Raw genomic sequence first — 16,271 nt, forward strand, 5'->3', positions numbered from 1 at the left:
CCCGTCAAATTTTATATTTGATTTTGGTTAAAGTGATGCTTTTAAACAGAATCATGAGGTTTCTTCTTTTAGGAAGACTGTTTACATTAACCTACAATAATTCGAAATGTTTCCTTTTATTCTAAAGACTTGGAACAGATCTAGCTAGTTGGCAGCATTAAAATTGTACGCTAAAGCGTCATTTCAACAAAAACTATACGGTTCAGATCAGTTTTGCAGAAAATCACCAGACGTCCAACTTTTCAAAACTGTACTGAACTCCTTTCTCTTGGTTGGTTAACAGAATGGTCCGCCAATTGGTATAAAATAAGCTTGACCGGAAAATAATCAAAAAAAACAAATTCTGAGAATTTGTCTTGGTGTCCCTTTTTTTTCTTTCTTTGTACCATGTTCGGTTAATCAACTTTTGTTTAATTGCTGAATTCCACCACGTACCGCTGATGTATTACGACCTCACGTGTCTCGACATCAGTATTGCAATCCCATCAACACGAGAGGTGGAAATTCAAGATTGATCATTTTATGCCGGATATAAATTACACCGATGCAAACTTGAACCGTACCACTTGGTGGAAATGAATAGATTTTTCGTTTCTTTTTTTTATTCCCTCTGAATAAAAAGGCACTTTCCACCGTCAATTTTTAAAACTATGCTGAATTCTGAACACTGCCGGACTTGGAAACCAGTAATTTTAGTAAATAGTTAATAAATAAATGCGAGTTTATAGCTGTGAAATATCCCCCCCCCCCCCCCCCCCCTACTTTTGTTACGGGCATCTGTACTGAAGTATTTTGTCACAGCAAATTCTATATTAACTCAAATAGTTTTTTTTTTTAACCGTAAACATTTTTTGTCGTTGTCCATCCACCAGTGGCTTCCCATCCTTTATTTTTCCTCTACATCAGACTATATGGGCCCAACAGTCAAAGCGGATAAATACTTTAGACTTTAAGAAAACAACCACTATTTCGACTTGAGAGGCTAAATAATCATGATTAAACATTAAGTTTATGTGAAAATGTCAATGACAGGAAATAATTCAGTAAACATTTTAATCCAGATGAGCTCATACGTAAAGAAGTTCTGACCAAAAATGAAGGTCTTAAAATGTTTGTTGAAGTTGAACACTCATAAGCAATGAAGATTGCCTTGAATCTGATGTGCGCTGTTGCTAACCCGTTAACTTCTTTGACTATCAAGAGTCACTTGCCTGTTTTTCCAGCTTTTTGTTGATTCTCTCCTTTTTTCGTTGCTGTTGCTGTTGCTGAATCGTATTATAATAGGCATAATAAAAACTTGCCGATTTTGTCTTGGCCATACCTGACAAACCTCTAGTGGACAATTGTTGAATTGCTTTTTTGAACCGTTAGTAACATTTGACCACAATAACGGTCTACTTCTGCTTTTGGTTTTTGTTAACTGGGGGACAGTGAAGTGATCATTTGACATGTACTGTGGGCTTACGAAATGTTTTTCTTTTTTTGTCTCATCAAGACCCCATTCAACTGGATTTCGCTGACAATGGAGACAGCGTTAAAACGTGAAGATGGCAATTTTTGACAAGCTGAAACCTTTTTTTTTTGACGACATTTCGTATGGATTTCTAAAACGTTTTACAATACCGTGGACATTGGAACAAAGTTGCTGGCTGTGTTGTGGACTTAACATTTTCACTGTTTTTGAGAAACACTAAATTGGCAAATGTACATTGGTATTCATGCTGTTTTGAATAAAGTATGTTCTGTATTTTTTTTTCTTGGCTTTGTTTTATTAGATAATCTGCAATTTGGCGCAGTATTTTTAATTTGATTGCATTCCGAAGATTTACATTTGTATTTCAGATGGCTGCAACAATTATTTTCAAATAACTCGGTAATTATAACAATGTACTTGGAGGTGAATGGCATCCAGAGTTTGGTCACTTTTGTATAACAATTGCTTTTTCAAATATTTGTATTCTATATTTTTTGCTAAATGGTTGTAAAATGAGTGTTACTGTGTCAAGTATGTTTCCAATTTAATAAAACAGTGAAAAGCATTTGGTGGAGAAATGAACTGCGTTTCCTAAAGCTTTCTAAAATGGCTTCTGGCTGTTCTTCTTCCTGTTCAAGCAGGAAGTGATGCAATTGCTGCAAAAGAAAAAAATAATTTCCACTCGTTATTCTTTGTCCACTTATGTGAGACAAGCACTTTCACTTTCGGGTATTGCTTGTTAAGTTGTGATGAACATTACTTTACGTTTCTATAAACGAAAAATTAAAGATGAAGGGGAGGGACTTAAACATCACCTGAGTGTTGGCTAAATGAAAATAACGTCAATCAAAGGCATTCAGAGCTAGGAAGGAGCTCTAGATGGCGGATGATCCTTAGGAAGGCTGCTATGGGCTGTCGTCATTCCGTTTTTCTTGCTCCCTGTGTCGACTGAGGCGACGTCCTCGTCCGTTGAAATGATGCCTCCGGTCACTCGCTCGACGTTTTGACGGGATTTACGCCGTTTCGCTGGGCTTTTTTGACCGTTTTTCCGCGTCGACGGAGCCGTCTGGGCTGCGGGAGAAGTGCTTGTCGTTGTTTTCCATGCAGGGCTCCGGCAGCCATGGCGCGCCTCCATTTTTAGAGTGCTGCTCGCCTCTTGTCTCTCTTGACAGCAGAGCAGGTTCGGAGAGGCCTAAAATGAATTTAAAGCGTGATTATTTTTGTATTTAATTACAAATAACTTACTTTTTTTTTGCTGCATGTGTTGACGTTTTATTTTATTTCGCAACCACTGGGAATCGAAACCGAATAGCTAATCTATCGGTCCTACCATGCTATGAGATTGCTTTGTTTACTTTATTAATTCCACGTTTTCATGTTTAACTTTATATATTTTTTAATGTACTTATTCTTCCGATGACGCAGTTGGAATTAATTGATGCGACTCGGCCCTTGCACAAAATAGGCTAATGAAATAGCACATGTCTTTAAGAAGCATATTTCGTGTATGTATATAAAATATATTTCAATATAATGATCAGCCATTTGTATTTAATTCCACTTTATCTTTTCGCGTCGCACCGCTTGGGATTTACTGTGCCTGCCGAGGGGCGAAGGCAATCTTGAGAGACTTGTATGCTTACTTTATGCCTCCTGGAACTTTTTGACACGAATACCAGGACACAAAAAAAATCATCTCTCCCAAAGGATATATACGCACCTACACATTTAAAACACATATTCTTCAACGATGAAGAGCAGGAATAAAAAGCAAGGGGATGAAGGATCGACCCAAAGCAATGCTTCCAGGTATGGAACAAATAGTTTTGTTTTTAAAATGCACTCTTTAACGTCTGCTGGACTTGTTTACTCTGTCAAGCATGGTCGATCACCTGTGCGTGTGCGTGTGTGTGTGTGTGTGTGTGATGCATTTGCATATGCGTGCCACTGACGAAGTAAACCAATGTCACCAATGACCTTGCTATTGTTTAATAGCCACACCCCGATTTTCGTAGCATTTGTGACACTACGAGTGAGCTTGCAAGGCCTCCTGTGCTGGAAGATGTAGTTCCCTTGGAGATGAACGCTATCGAACCCCACTCCAATCCGAATGCTTTGCATGCATGGTGCTGGTTCAAATCATTTCTTCACCTTGCCTTTTATTAATGAATTCCATTTGTTGTGTTGTTTGACATCATTTCTTCACCTTGCTTTATTTCTACTTTGTGCTGCATTGCACCATTTTTAATCGGTATTTGACCCCCAAGGTGTAATTTTGGTCACATATTGGATTGTTAGATGTATTTTAATGCGACTTTTTTTGCAAACCTTGCTGCACATTTGATGCAAATGAATGCGAATCTATTTATTCTCCAAATGTTAAAAACTTTTTTCTTGCACGTACAAACGCTGAGATCCATAGATGTAATTAAATGCAACATTTAATTTCAAATGAACTTGTCTGACACCCTTTAAAGTTAAATCAAACAAAAGCACACAGTGGCCCAGGATGTTTTGCATGATTGTTGCTCACTTTTTAACCATTTTATTGATTTTTGTGAGCCACACCTGTCATGTTTTTGCTTTATTAACCCCTTTAAATTAGATCAGGGTGACTTTTCTATCAGCAAGAATGTTTTTGTTTTGTGTTTGTTTATTTTAACTCAACTTTAGCTTCAGTATTGAATGTGGATGCTTATTGCTTGTGACTTGACACATTTGATGAATGCATCTTAACTTTTAGGGTAAGCTTTGTGTTGATTCTTTTCTGTGACTTAACACTTTTATTCACCCTTAAATGATAATGATAAGTAGGCCTATCGTCGTGTTCACACCTCCCCCAACTTTGCTCAATAAAGAAACTAATAACAGCATTTGCACAATTTGCATCATTTGAACATACTTTTAAAAGGTATATTCCTTAGATTCACAGCTAAACTATTATTGTGTGCTGAAAGACACACATTTTTTTTTACATTAACTGTCTAAATACACTGAGCACACTAACTGTTCACTCTCACTTGTGTGTAATGTGCACTCGTGGCAGCCATTTTAGTTTGGTTTGCTTAGTTTAACCATTAAACTGAGCCAGTTAAATGTTTGGAGACAAAACTGTCTTTAACATTGTGGGAACGTAGCAGAAAAAAAAAACAAGCACGGATGCGCTGACATGAACCTCTTGAAATGAGTAACCCACATTTGGTTAAATATTGTTTAAAATCGCCAAATGGCCCTTTTGCTCTCCCCGCTGATTTTGCTCCCTGCATGTGTGGAAAAGTGTGTGACTCAGGAACCGGAAGTGTTCATTCCTTCGTTCAACCGCCATTGGCTGAATTATCACCTAGCAACGCATCAACCAGTAGAAACTCGAGATTTTATCAGTTGACAACCCCCACCCCCCCACCCCACACACACATTGTGAGTCACTCAAATAAGGAAGTAGCTTCCTTCTTCCGTGTGAGGTCATGGAAAGAGTTGGAGAATTTCTATCATGCTACTACAGCCATATCGTTACCTTTTTTAATTGTCAGATAAACAAAAAAAAAAAAATTTGAATGCTGAAAATCCGCAGATTAAGTTAAGACTCTTCAATTTTTGCTGTACATTTATTGTTGAATGGCGCCACCATGTGTTGTAGTGCGGAATGACACCAGACACGTGTCAGGATTCTTTGTCCTAAACGCCCTTAAAGATTGATTTAATGGTGTAATTAATTCTAAAAATAGTAATAGTTGTATTTGATATTTCTATGATAAAGATATCGAAAGATGGTTAATTGTCACAATACTATTTTTTTTACGCTTAGATGTCCATGTTATTAATATGATACCATGAACAGGATATTATACAAATTGAAGAGTATTCAATGTTGGTGGGATGGCACGCTGTGCTAAGTGCAGCGAAGAAGGCCCCTCACAAGTCAAGGTATCACTGTGATAATAATAATAACAATAATTGCTTCCTCTTTGGCAAAATGTCCCCTTTATTTTCATTTTCAATGTTCAACAATTTAACATAAATTTAAAAGAAATGAAAAGTAACGTGTCACCACCTCCAGCTCTTTCAGGCTCTTTTGTCATGTAGTGCTGTGCAGGAGAGGCAACGCAACCTTAATCAAACAATATTAAGTCGGGGCGACAGTTTGCGCCGTGGATAAATAACTGTTAACAAGTAAATGTTCTCTTTGGCAATCAATGTTCAGCGTCAGTAACTCAGCAATTGCCTCCTTGTCATATGTCAAGCCTTGTACGGTATAGTGATTCTCCTGCCTGTTGAGCAGGAATTCATAGCAAAAGTTGGATTTTTATTTTTAATTATAAATAGTCGTTTTTGCAAGGTAGCACCACTCTGTTAGCACTAGCAATCATGTTGCCTGGTACAAGCAATCTTGTTGTTAAAAAAAATATTTAAAACAAGCTTCCTGACTAAAGAAACTCCAAATAGTTGATTACAGTAATTTGACATTATTACATGCACTCACATGAAATACAAAAAATGTGGGTGTGAACATGCAACTTGAAATAGGCTGTGTTCTTATCCCCGCAGCAATTCGGCCTCGGAAGAGTCCAACCACTCTGCATCGGAGTCGGGGAGTCATTCCGAGAGCGAGCATGGCAGCAGCGAGAAGCGACGACCCCGCCAATCGGAGTCCAACAGCTCCTCGGGGTCCGAGAGTCGCTCGGGAAGCGGGAGCGAGTCTGCCGAGTCCAAGAGGCAAGCCGGCAGCGATCTCAAAGACAAGCCAGTTAAGAAGAAGGAACGTCTAGCTGATGTCAAGAAGGTGAAGAAGCACCTTCATCTTGGTTCTTTGTACTCAACTACATATTTATTTTCTGGTTCTTCTTTCAAGTAAGTTTAAAGCTGAGTTCTCAAGCATTCAAGGAGTTTTTATTGTCATACCGACACACATTTGCAAATGATATGGCACAAAATGCAATATCTAAAGTCCCAGGCAGAGGTGGCAAATCCAGGTCCAGAAAGTAAAAACTCTTTAGCCCCTGGTGCTAGCTAGCTTTCTCCCTAGCAGGTAAACGAGCACCATGGGTGCTAGCTAGCTAGCTCCCTAGCAGGTAAACCAGCACCATGGGTGCTCGCTAGCTAGCTAACTAGCAACTGAGGCTAAAGTCAAACTGTGACAAGATTTTTACTTTTTGGACCTGGATTTGGCACCTCTGGTCCCAGGTTAGCCCTTAAATCCAAAAATTGTAAAAATAAAAATAGAGCAACAAAATAATATAAAATAAACATGATAAAGAGATAAGGTAGATGTTTATTCTCGGTTTTAATGTGTGCATGTTTTGGTAGTTGAATACATGAAATAAATGAATAATCCTAATTTTATTTCAATAAAAAATAATCATTATTATTATTAATATGTTCATTAATCACCCATCCCTAATATAAACCTATTCTTTAACACGTTCAATGCCATTGACGGCTATAGACGTCAAAGATCGAGTTGGACTGTGCTGGAAGTGAATGACTTTATGTAAAAATTAAGATTTTGCTTGAATGTCGTGAGCTTCCCAAAGGCCAAACTTAGTTGTTGCTGCCTTTTTTGCAGATGTGGGAGGAGCATCCGGACGTGTACGGAGTCAGAAGGTCAAATCGCAGTAGACAAGAACCATCTCGCCTGAACATCGGCGCTGGGGTAAATACCAAAAACCCGACAAATACTACAGGTGGTCCTTTGTTTACGACAGACAAGGAGGGCTGTTCCTCGTTCCTACGGCAACAAGTTTGGAGAATTTTTAAATATAATGAACTTCTGAAAAACTTCTCTAAGCTGCGAGTATAAAACAAAGAAAATGGTGAGCATGGCAAGCGTGATGAGTTATTCTAATGCTGCTGCACAAAGTACAAATAGTCCATTGTCTGCCATTTGTCCATTATATGTCAGTAAAATGAGGACCGTCTGTTGTAGTCCCCCCCGCCCCCTCATTAAGACGATGTACATAAAAACCTATGTTGATGTTTTTACAGGGTAGCAGTGACTCAGAAAGTGAAAGTCCAAAAAGAAAAAGCTCTCGTGTAAAAAAGAAGGAGTGAGTATTTGGCTTGTGAACATGTGATCTATGTATACCTCATACCATTTCATCACATTGCACATTTTACTCATATTGGCACAGCGTTTTGATTTAGTGTTCATATTGCTATTCATTTCCTGTCATTTGAAACTGGGTATCTGTTGGCCAAGTTAGATTCCAGTCAGCCAGGTGACGATTCGGATTTCTCCAATTAGTGACTTCTTTGTCCACTGTTCAAATTGCGTGAAACACACCCAGCATGACAAACTTGCAATTGGTAAAGTAAAACAGCAGCCGTGTGGGTGAACTTGTGGCATCTCTTTGTTGTAAAGTATCTGGAATGATGATGATGATGATGATGATGACTCAAATGATGACGAGGAGGAAGCTTCCGGCAGTACAGACAGTGAGCAGGAAGAGAAAAAAGTTAGATCCAGACGACTTCCTGCTAGAAGGTAAGAGTTTAGCAAGGCCTGGCCGTCAGACAGCTACCCGCTGGTCACGTTCATTCCATGCTGTTTGTCTCTTGTGTGGTTGAGTTAAAGCAGGGGTGGGAACATTTGATGTGCATTTGAAAGCACATCGTCATCCAACATTTTCAACATCGACATTTTTTTAGTTGAAAAATAACTTATTTTGAACTTCAAGATCCCTCGCCATGCACTGGCCAATAGCAGAACCCAAGTGGTTGTTGTTTTTGCTTTTGGACCAATTTCAAACCCATCCGTGCTCTGTCGTAGCAGCTAGCTAGCTAGCGAGCGCTAAGTTTGCTGGAGAATTTGTCTCTCCGTTCCGGCATCCAAGTTTGCACATTCCCTTTGTTTGTTGCTAGGATGACATTAAGAGGCCAACAGCGAGGTAACAACAAAGACGTTGATACACTTCATAGATGGGCTTAATTGACTGACTGCTTTATTACCATTAGTTAGCCGGCAAAAAAAAAGACACAAAAAAAACTAGTGAGGATAAAGTTTTGTGAAAGTGAAATATAGCTATTAAGAAAAACTATTTATGTACATTTTATTTTACGGTGTTATTACTTGTGTAACGGATGAATGGCGTTTCCATTCATTTCAATTGGGAACTTTGATTTGAGATCATTGTGATTTGAGTTAAGAGCATGGTCATGGAACAAATTAAACTCGCAAATCAAGTTACCAAAGTATTTTTTTTTCTAGAGCTGTTGAATTTTTAAATCTGATTATTCACATCTTAGAATTTTGATTGATCATGATTAATCACTTAATTGAAACAGCTTTTTTATTAAAAAAAAAATTTGCTCGCCGAATTTAAAGCGCACCGGTTGTGTGTTATTCAAAAAAATGTTATCCACTGCACACGCTCATCCTCCTCTTTTTCTAATAAGTTAATTACTTGCAGAATTTAAAATGGGAAAAAAAATGACACCAATAGTTCGACATGAACAAATATTCTGAATGTCATACACAAACATTTATTAAATGCTTTACTTGAATGCATGTAGCGCTCAAAATTAATAGTGTGATTAATCTGCGTTAATACATGATTAATGCGATATTTTTCGTGATTAATTAGTTAATGCTTTAACTTTGACAGCACAAATTTTTTCACAAATTTACTATGGACACCGGAAGAAGTACTCTTGACGAAAAGTTTCCCCACTCCTGCTTTAAAGAAGATATTTGAAGTTGTCTCACGCTTGGTGTGGTCTCGAAAGTGGATCAACCCAACCCCCTCTTCCATTTCTTTTGGCTTCATTTGCTCTTTTACAGACCCCAGACGAAATCAGCAAACAAAAAACTGTCCCAAAAAGCAAGAAAATCCAGGAAACAGGAATCCTTTCCTGAGGACGAAGATGATGATGACGACGATGACGACGAGGATGACGATGACGACGACGACGACGATGATGATGACGATGACACTCCAAAGAGACAAACTCGTCGGAGGGGGGCAACTAAAGTCAAAAGGTCTTTTTTTGTTTGTCAGGCTGCTGGCAACATTGCTACAAACAACTGTTATACAGCGTTGTTCATCAGTGCACCTTTTGCCGTGAATAATTTAACGGCCTCACAAAAAGTTTTTCAGTTGTCTATAGATGCCGCAAGATGGCAGCAAAATACTTCTTTCTATCAAGTTACTGACTAAATGAACGTATGCCCACCTTATGGTGCCGAAGTAATGCATGCACCCTCCCCTCCAAAAGTATTGGAACGGCAAGGTCAATTCCTTTGTTTTTATTGCATACGGAAGACATTTTGGCTTACAGATCAAGAAGATGAATATGATACAAAAAAAATCATTGCTTCTAGAATGATTGCTTAAACATTAGATAGTGCTGGTTTTTGGCTTTGGGTTTCACCTGTGAAAACTGCATTTGCTGGTACGCAAACATGAAGACCATTGAGAAAAGCAAACCATTTTGAAGCTGAGAGAAGAGGGACAATCAATCAGCGCAATTGCACACTGGGCATAACAAATACAGCAATTTGGATTGTCCTGAAAAAGAAAGACGACATACGTCATAGATATATGTTGTTTCCTCGCCGTAGCTATAAAGAAGACCAGCATGACTTTGAAACGGACTCAGACGACCTGATTGAGATGACGGGTGACGCGTGTGAGGAGCAGCAGGACGATGACAGCGAGACCATTGAAAAAGTCATGGACACCAGGATAGCCAAAAAAGGAGGTGATTACAAACTAAATCCGAATAATGCATAAAGTAGCGACGATACCTCTGCAAGTGACCTGACTTAAAAAAAATTCAAAATATCAGCAATTGTTTGTCCAACTTTTTTTTTTTACTTGAGTGCCTCAAAAATGTTAGGTATGAACACTAAATAGCAGCAGTGAATTTTCTAAGCAGCAGTTTGGCAGATGGTGAACAATTCTTCCAAAAAAAAAAGTCTTCAAGCTTTTTAATGCCACTGAAGTTTACTGGGAAACTATACATAAAACAATTTAGGAGTGCAACGGTTTCAGATTTTGGTGTACGATTATGGCGATTTTACGGTTATTCTTATAGACATAAAAAAAATCACATCAGCATTCTTTGAAAATTGTTTATTTTTAACAACAATAAAAAACTGGAACACAGCACACAAATAAGTCAAAAAATGAAATATTATAGTTTCAGAACTTGAAAAGCTCAAATTGGCTTTAGATTTATTTTAACAAAGTGAAAATAAATAACTACAACAAGAGAACATCAGCTCTTTTGTGTTCTCTCTTTAATGGAAAGTGCAGGCGTTTATAACGCCGCAATGGGCCACTGTTTATCTAGTGCGCCACTTTAGGTACCGGATCATTTTATAACCGTTCAGTTTATTTAGTGCAAATGAGACTCACTTCTAAATGTGGTATCTTATCTGTTCTTCCTGAATCGTAGCCACGGGGGCTCCCACCACCATGTACAGCATAGAGGAGAACGGCGACCCGTGTGAAGGTTTTGACCCCAACAATGACGAAGGGGAAACTCATTATCTGGTCAAGTGGAAGGGCTGGTCTTACATCCACAACACGTGGGAGAGCATCGACTCGCTGACGGAGCAGAAGGTCAAAGGCTTGAAGAAGCTGGACAACTTCAAAAAGAAAAATGACGAACTCAATGCATGGTGAAAAATATTTCTATTTGAATCCCATCAAATAATATGCTATATGTTTTCAAAATGAATGAATGAAAATATTTCAGGTTGAAGAGGGCATCTCCTGAGGACGTCGAGTTCCACAACTGCCAGATGGAGCTCATTGCCGACTTGAACAAGCAGTTCCAGTTTGTGGAGCGTATCATTGGTAAGTGATGATCCAGTCTCGGTTCTGATATTTGCACACACCTCATTATTAATTCAATTTGTCATCACCAGCAACCAAAACGGGAAAAACACATGGATCGTCCGACTTCCCGTGTAAGCCAGTACATGTTAAATCAACGGAACTGTTCGGAAAATAGCACTCACTTAATTGCATTCGGTCTTCCAGCTCACAGTCACAAGACGTCGTCCAACGAACCCGAGTACCTATGCAAGTGGATGGGCCTCCCGTACTCCGAGTGCAGCTGGGAAGACGGTGCGCTGATCATGAAGAAGTTTCAGCACTGCATAGACAGCTTCTTGAACCGCAACTCCAGCAAAACTGTCCCCTCCAAAGACTGCAAAGTACGACTCGTCAAACGGCCACTCGTTTTTTTTAGTTTGAAATGGACAGACGGTTACGTTTCGTTCCTGTGGGTGTTTTAGGTGTTGAAACAAAGGCCGAGATTTGCCGCTCTGAAAAAACAACCGACGTATATTGGAGACGAGAACCTGGAACTGAGAGACTATCAGCTGGCTGGGCTCAACTGGCTCGCTCACTCCTGGTGCAGGTGCTGTGTTTAAAAAAATAAATAAGAGGATTTGTATTCTGTTTGGATTCATTCAGCTACTATGATCTAATAATCAGCAAATTGTACATTGCATTTAGCATATACTCAGTCATGAACCAAGTTACCGAACAGTGCTCCAACACTAAACCAATTTAAAAAATGAACGTAATCTTGCTTTAGTTACCAAATTGTTGTCATATACTATTGTACGCAACACCGCCCAAAAACATGTTTGAACACTAATTGAAATTAAGAAAAATCTTCTTTTTTTTTTTAAATTGTCATTAAATAAAATGGTACACACCCATTGCCACCACCAGCTGTGCAAATTCTGCACTCACGCCAACCCCCTAACCAGAGTTAATACTTCACAAAAGCAAACAACTGGTTACAACAGGGGTGCTCAAGTTCGGTCCTCGAGAGCCCCTATCCAGCCTGTTTTCCATGTTTCCCTCCTGCAGCACAGCTGAATCTAATGCTCAGCTAATCGGCAAGCTTTGCAGAAGCCTGATAACGATCCTGATCGTGAATCAGGTGTGTTAGTGGAGAGAAACACGGAAAACAGGCTGGATAGGGGCTCTCGAGGACCCAACTTGAGCACCCCTGGGTTACAATGTCTTCCCCAAATGCTTTCAATGGTTAAGAGCCATGAGTGCTGTAATAAGTAAATAAAATGATGAGCAGGCTATGCTAGTAGTGGTTGGTAGAAATACATCTGCACATGAACTTACCGTCATGGCCGACTTGTTCCATCTGCAGCAAAGCAATTACAGCTATCCTGTTTTGGCAAAGCAGGCTTGATTAAATGTATCGAACCAAACCATTTTTTTTAAGACATTATCTAAAAGATATATTTCATATCTTTTAAAAAAAAAATCCTTTCTTTCAATCTTGAAGTGACATAATGCGGGATGAGGCAGATCCAAAGTTTTAAAACACTTCTCAGAACTTCTGAGTGTCCAACAAAGTTAAGAGTTCTCAAACTATTTTAAACACTTAACATTTTATAATGTGTAAAAAATAACAGATGAAATGGGGCAGACAATTAGTAATGTGAAAAATAGGAAATTTACCATATTTTTGGCAGAAAGGATTTCCGTCTTAACAGCATTGAAAAACAGCTGTATTCAGTAGTTAAATTATTAAACACCATCATTAGCATTAGCTAGCATCACTAGCACAAACTGATACAAACATCACACATGGCCATATGCGCAGTAGCACGACAAGCGTGTAAACCATGGTGACGTTTTGTCACTATTTCTTGCTCATCTTGATGTTAACTCATTCATTGCCAGCCAAGTTCGATTTTAGACATCTGTAGCCGTCAATGGCGGTGAACGAAGAGCAGCGTAAGAACTCATCTGGTCCTCATCTTCAGGTGCCACAGCGTCATTCTGGCCGACGAGATGGGTCTGGGAAAGACGATCCAGACCATCTCTTTCCTGTCCTACCTGTTCCACCAGCATCAGCTGTATGGGCCCTTCATAGTGGTGGTGCCGCTGTCCACGCTCACATCCTGGCAGAGGGAATTCGACACCTGGGCCCCCGACATGAATGTCGTGGTCTACCTCGGTGATGTCATGAGCAGAAAATCGGTTGGTAGTCTTTCATGGTTACAGCTTTGGTCATTGTAACCATTTTTGGAAACATATTTCAATAACTTTAGAAAATTAAGTCTTTAAATCCAAATCATACAAAATGTGAAAGCAAGAGTGACTTTAATGCTGTGGCATTTTCTTCTAGGTTCCAGATTTTTATAAATGTTTCAAAATGAGGGTTGCAATTAAAATTACGTTGGTTATATTTTTGTACTGAATTAATCAGGAATTTGTTTCTTCTTCTTCTCTGAGTAGATTCGTGACTATGAGTGGGTGAACCACCAAACCAAAAGAATCCGTTTCAATGCACTATTAACCACTTATGAAATTCTCCTCAAAGACAAGGTGGGTGCTTGTTTCAACATTTTTTTTGTAATTGACTTTAACAATGACAGTCAATCACAGCAAATGTTTTTTTTTTTCTCAGGGAGTCCTGGGAAACATCAACTGGGCATTCCTCGGTGTCGATGAGGCTCACCGACTGAAGAACGATGATTCCCTCTTGTACAAAACCTTGATGGAGTTCAGGTCAAACCACAGGCTCCTCATTACCGGCACTCCGCTGCAGAACTCGCTCAAAGAGCTCTGGTCACTGCTGCACTTCCTCATGCCGGACAAGTATGTTCCACTCCACACCTTCAAAATCCCGCAAATAAGAAGTGTGCAGATTATAAAAGACAATGTATTGGGTGGGGGGTTTCAATTCAATCTATGTTGCACACTAAGGTTTAACTCATGGGAGGATTTTGAGGACGATCACGGCAAAGGAAGAGAGAACGGCTACCAGAGTCTTCACAAAGTCCTCGAGCCCTTCCTGCTCCGACGTGTCAAAAAGGACGTGGAGAAATCACTTCCTGCCAAAGTGGAGCAGATTCTCCGTGTTGACATGAGTGCGCAGCAGAAACAGTTTTACAAGTAGGATTCAATATCTGTCTCTTCGTAATGTGTTGTGCATTGTAGCGAGATATACAGTGGAACCTCTTATAAGACCTTGTAAAAGCAGGGGTACTCAATGGGTAACCCCGAGGCCTTTCTTTACCCACCACTTATTTATAACTGCAAAAAGGGCTTAACGTGACTTAAATTTACCTGCAAGATTTTGAAAAATAAGAAAATAATACTAGGCCCATATCAACCACAGCGGTCTTGAAAATAGCATTTTTAGACTAAAACCAAGTAATACTGACTTAATTCAAGCTGTAATATTATTTGCTTAAACTTAACTATTTACTTCAAATTCATACATAATTTGGCTGTGTGTGTGTGTGTGTGTGTGTGTGTGTGGTGTGTGTGTGGTGTGTGTGTGTGTGTGTGTGTGTGTGTGCCCCAGTAAGAGGAAACATGAGCTTTAATAAATATAACTAGAAAAGTAAATGCTTACAATAAAGTGCTATATAGCGCTTTTGTTTGATTGTTTTTACACTTCTTTTCCATTTATCTTATTACTAGATTATGCGAAATCTTAAAATAAGAAAATTCAACTCTCAATTTAACACTCAATGCCTAGAATGCTTGATTCAATAAGAAATTAAGTAATACGTATCTTAAAATAAGTACAATGATCTTGTCTGACAATCTTAGTTTAAGTAAAAATAACTTGTCAGAGCAAAATAAGCAAATTAAGGTAAATTTAAGAAATTATATCTTTCTTAAGATTACCATTTTTGTAGATGCTCACTGAACTGTAGGCATGTCTAAAAAAAAAATGTTGCTTGAACTTTGAATCGTAAGAATTTGGAGCTCCCACTGAAATTTTAAGAATACAATAAGTGAGTTTCCTTCTTTTCATTTGTTCCTCAACGCTTTGCAGGTGGATCTTAACACGGAATTACAAAGCTCTTTCCAAAGGCAACCGAGGCAGCTCCTCGGGCTTCCTCAACATTGTTATGGAGCTGAAAAAGTGCTGCAACCATGGCTTCCTCATCAAGCAGCCCGAGGACGGCGAGCCCGAGACACAAGAGGAACACCTGCAGGTAAATTTCCCGATAGGCTCTTTTTAACTCCAGGCGTCACCATGGGACAAATTCAGCAACGCGGGACCAGTTGCGTCATCAAACGTGAGTTCTGTTTATGCGTCGCAGGGTCTCGTGCGGGGCAGCGGGAAGTTGGTGCTGCTGGATAAACTGCTCACCCGGCTCCGGGAGCGAGGCAACAGGGTGCTGATTTTCTCACAGATGGTTAGAATGTTGGACATCCTGGCTGAATACCTCGCCAAGAGACGTTACCCGTTCCAGGTAGGATTCACCTTTTTGACTTAACTTTCTGCATACTAAGAAATATTCTGTGTAAAATTCCAATAAAAATGTACATTTTTAAATATATCTTTATCCTACTGGCATAATTACCCATGTCGTGTTCAACTTACTCTCAAAATGTCCGTTAAAAATACCAATGTGCTTTGTAAAAATGCATTTACAAGCAAAATAGTTGAATATATTTAAAAGCAAAGTAAATAAATAAAAATTGCAAAAGAACATACAGTGCACGAGCAAGATTTTAGAGAACATGATTTAAAAAAAAAAAAAGCTTTACAAGACTTTAATTTTGGATTTAAAAGCATTTACACTTAGGCCTGAATTCACTTTTATTGACATCTTATTCCATTTGCATGCAGCATCACAGCTAAATGCTGCTTCACCATGTTTTCTTTGAACTCTGTATTACACTAATTGACCTGAGCCTGCAAACCTCAGAGCCCTACTGGGTTTATTTTCCAAAATAATTTCTTTAATATAACACAAATACAGGCACGGCGAGGTAGGAAAGTTGCATCAAATCCTTTGACGTAAAATCTTAACTTGTCAACATGAGACACAATTACTTGTTCA

At 39.0% G+C, this 16,271-nt stretch overlaps 1 protein-coding gene across 2 annotated transcripts in view; it reads left to right on the forward strand.

Moving 5' to 3' along the window:
- Positions 1 to 16,271, forward strand: part of chd2 (chromodomain helicase DNA binding protein 2) — a 36,012-nt gene that overhangs the window by 5,087 nt on the left and 14,654 nt on the right. For both annotated transcript variants that reach the window (XM_086073020.1, XM_086073021.1), the window contains exons 5-22: positions 1,496 to 3,283; positions 6,020 to 6,254; positions 7,038 to 7,124; positions 7,457 to 7,518; positions 7,833 to 7,955; positions 9,252 to 9,449; positions 10,032 to 10,171; positions 10,871 to 11,096; positions 11,174 to 11,274; positions 11,346 to 11,387; positions 11,461 to 11,636; positions 11,718 to 11,842; positions 13,224 to 13,440; positions 13,699 to 13,788; positions 13,871 to 14,061; positions 14,170 to 14,358; positions 15,254 to 15,416; positions 15,525 to 15,677. In XM_086073020.1, the coding sequence (XP_085929146.1) occupies positions 3,225 to 3,283; positions 6,020 to 6,254; positions 7,038 to 7,124; positions 7,457 to 7,518; positions 7,833 to 7,955; positions 9,252 to 9,449; positions 10,032 to 10,171; positions 10,871 to 11,096; positions 11,174 to 11,274; positions 11,346 to 11,387; positions 11,461 to 11,636; positions 11,718 to 11,842; positions 13,224 to 13,440; positions 13,699 to 13,788; positions 13,871 to 14,061; positions 14,170 to 14,358; positions 15,254 to 15,416; positions 15,525 to 15,677 (2,577 nt within the window). In that variant the 5' untranslated portion in view covers positions 1,496 to 3,224. The remainder of the gene's footprint in view (positions 1 to 1,495; positions 3,284 to 6,019; positions 6,255 to 7,037; positions 7,125 to 7,456; positions 7,519 to 7,832; positions 7,956 to 9,251; positions 9,450 to 10,031; positions 10,172 to 10,870; positions 11,097 to 11,173; positions 11,275 to 11,345; positions 11,388 to 11,460; positions 11,637 to 11,717; positions 11,843 to 13,223; positions 13,441 to 13,698; positions 13,789 to 13,870; positions 14,062 to 14,169; positions 14,359 to 15,253; positions 15,417 to 15,524; positions 15,678 to 16,271) is intronic.

The sequence above is a fragment of the Leptonotus elevatus genome, chromosome 4 (assembly GCF_054856555.1).
Source record: "Leptonotus elevatus isolate MCC_2025b chromosome 4, RoL_Lele_1.0, whole genome shotgun sequence".
In the NCBI taxonomy this organism is placed as follows: Eukaryota; Metazoa; Chordata; class Actinopteri; order Syngnathiformes; family Syngnathidae; genus Leptonotus; species Leptonotus elevatus.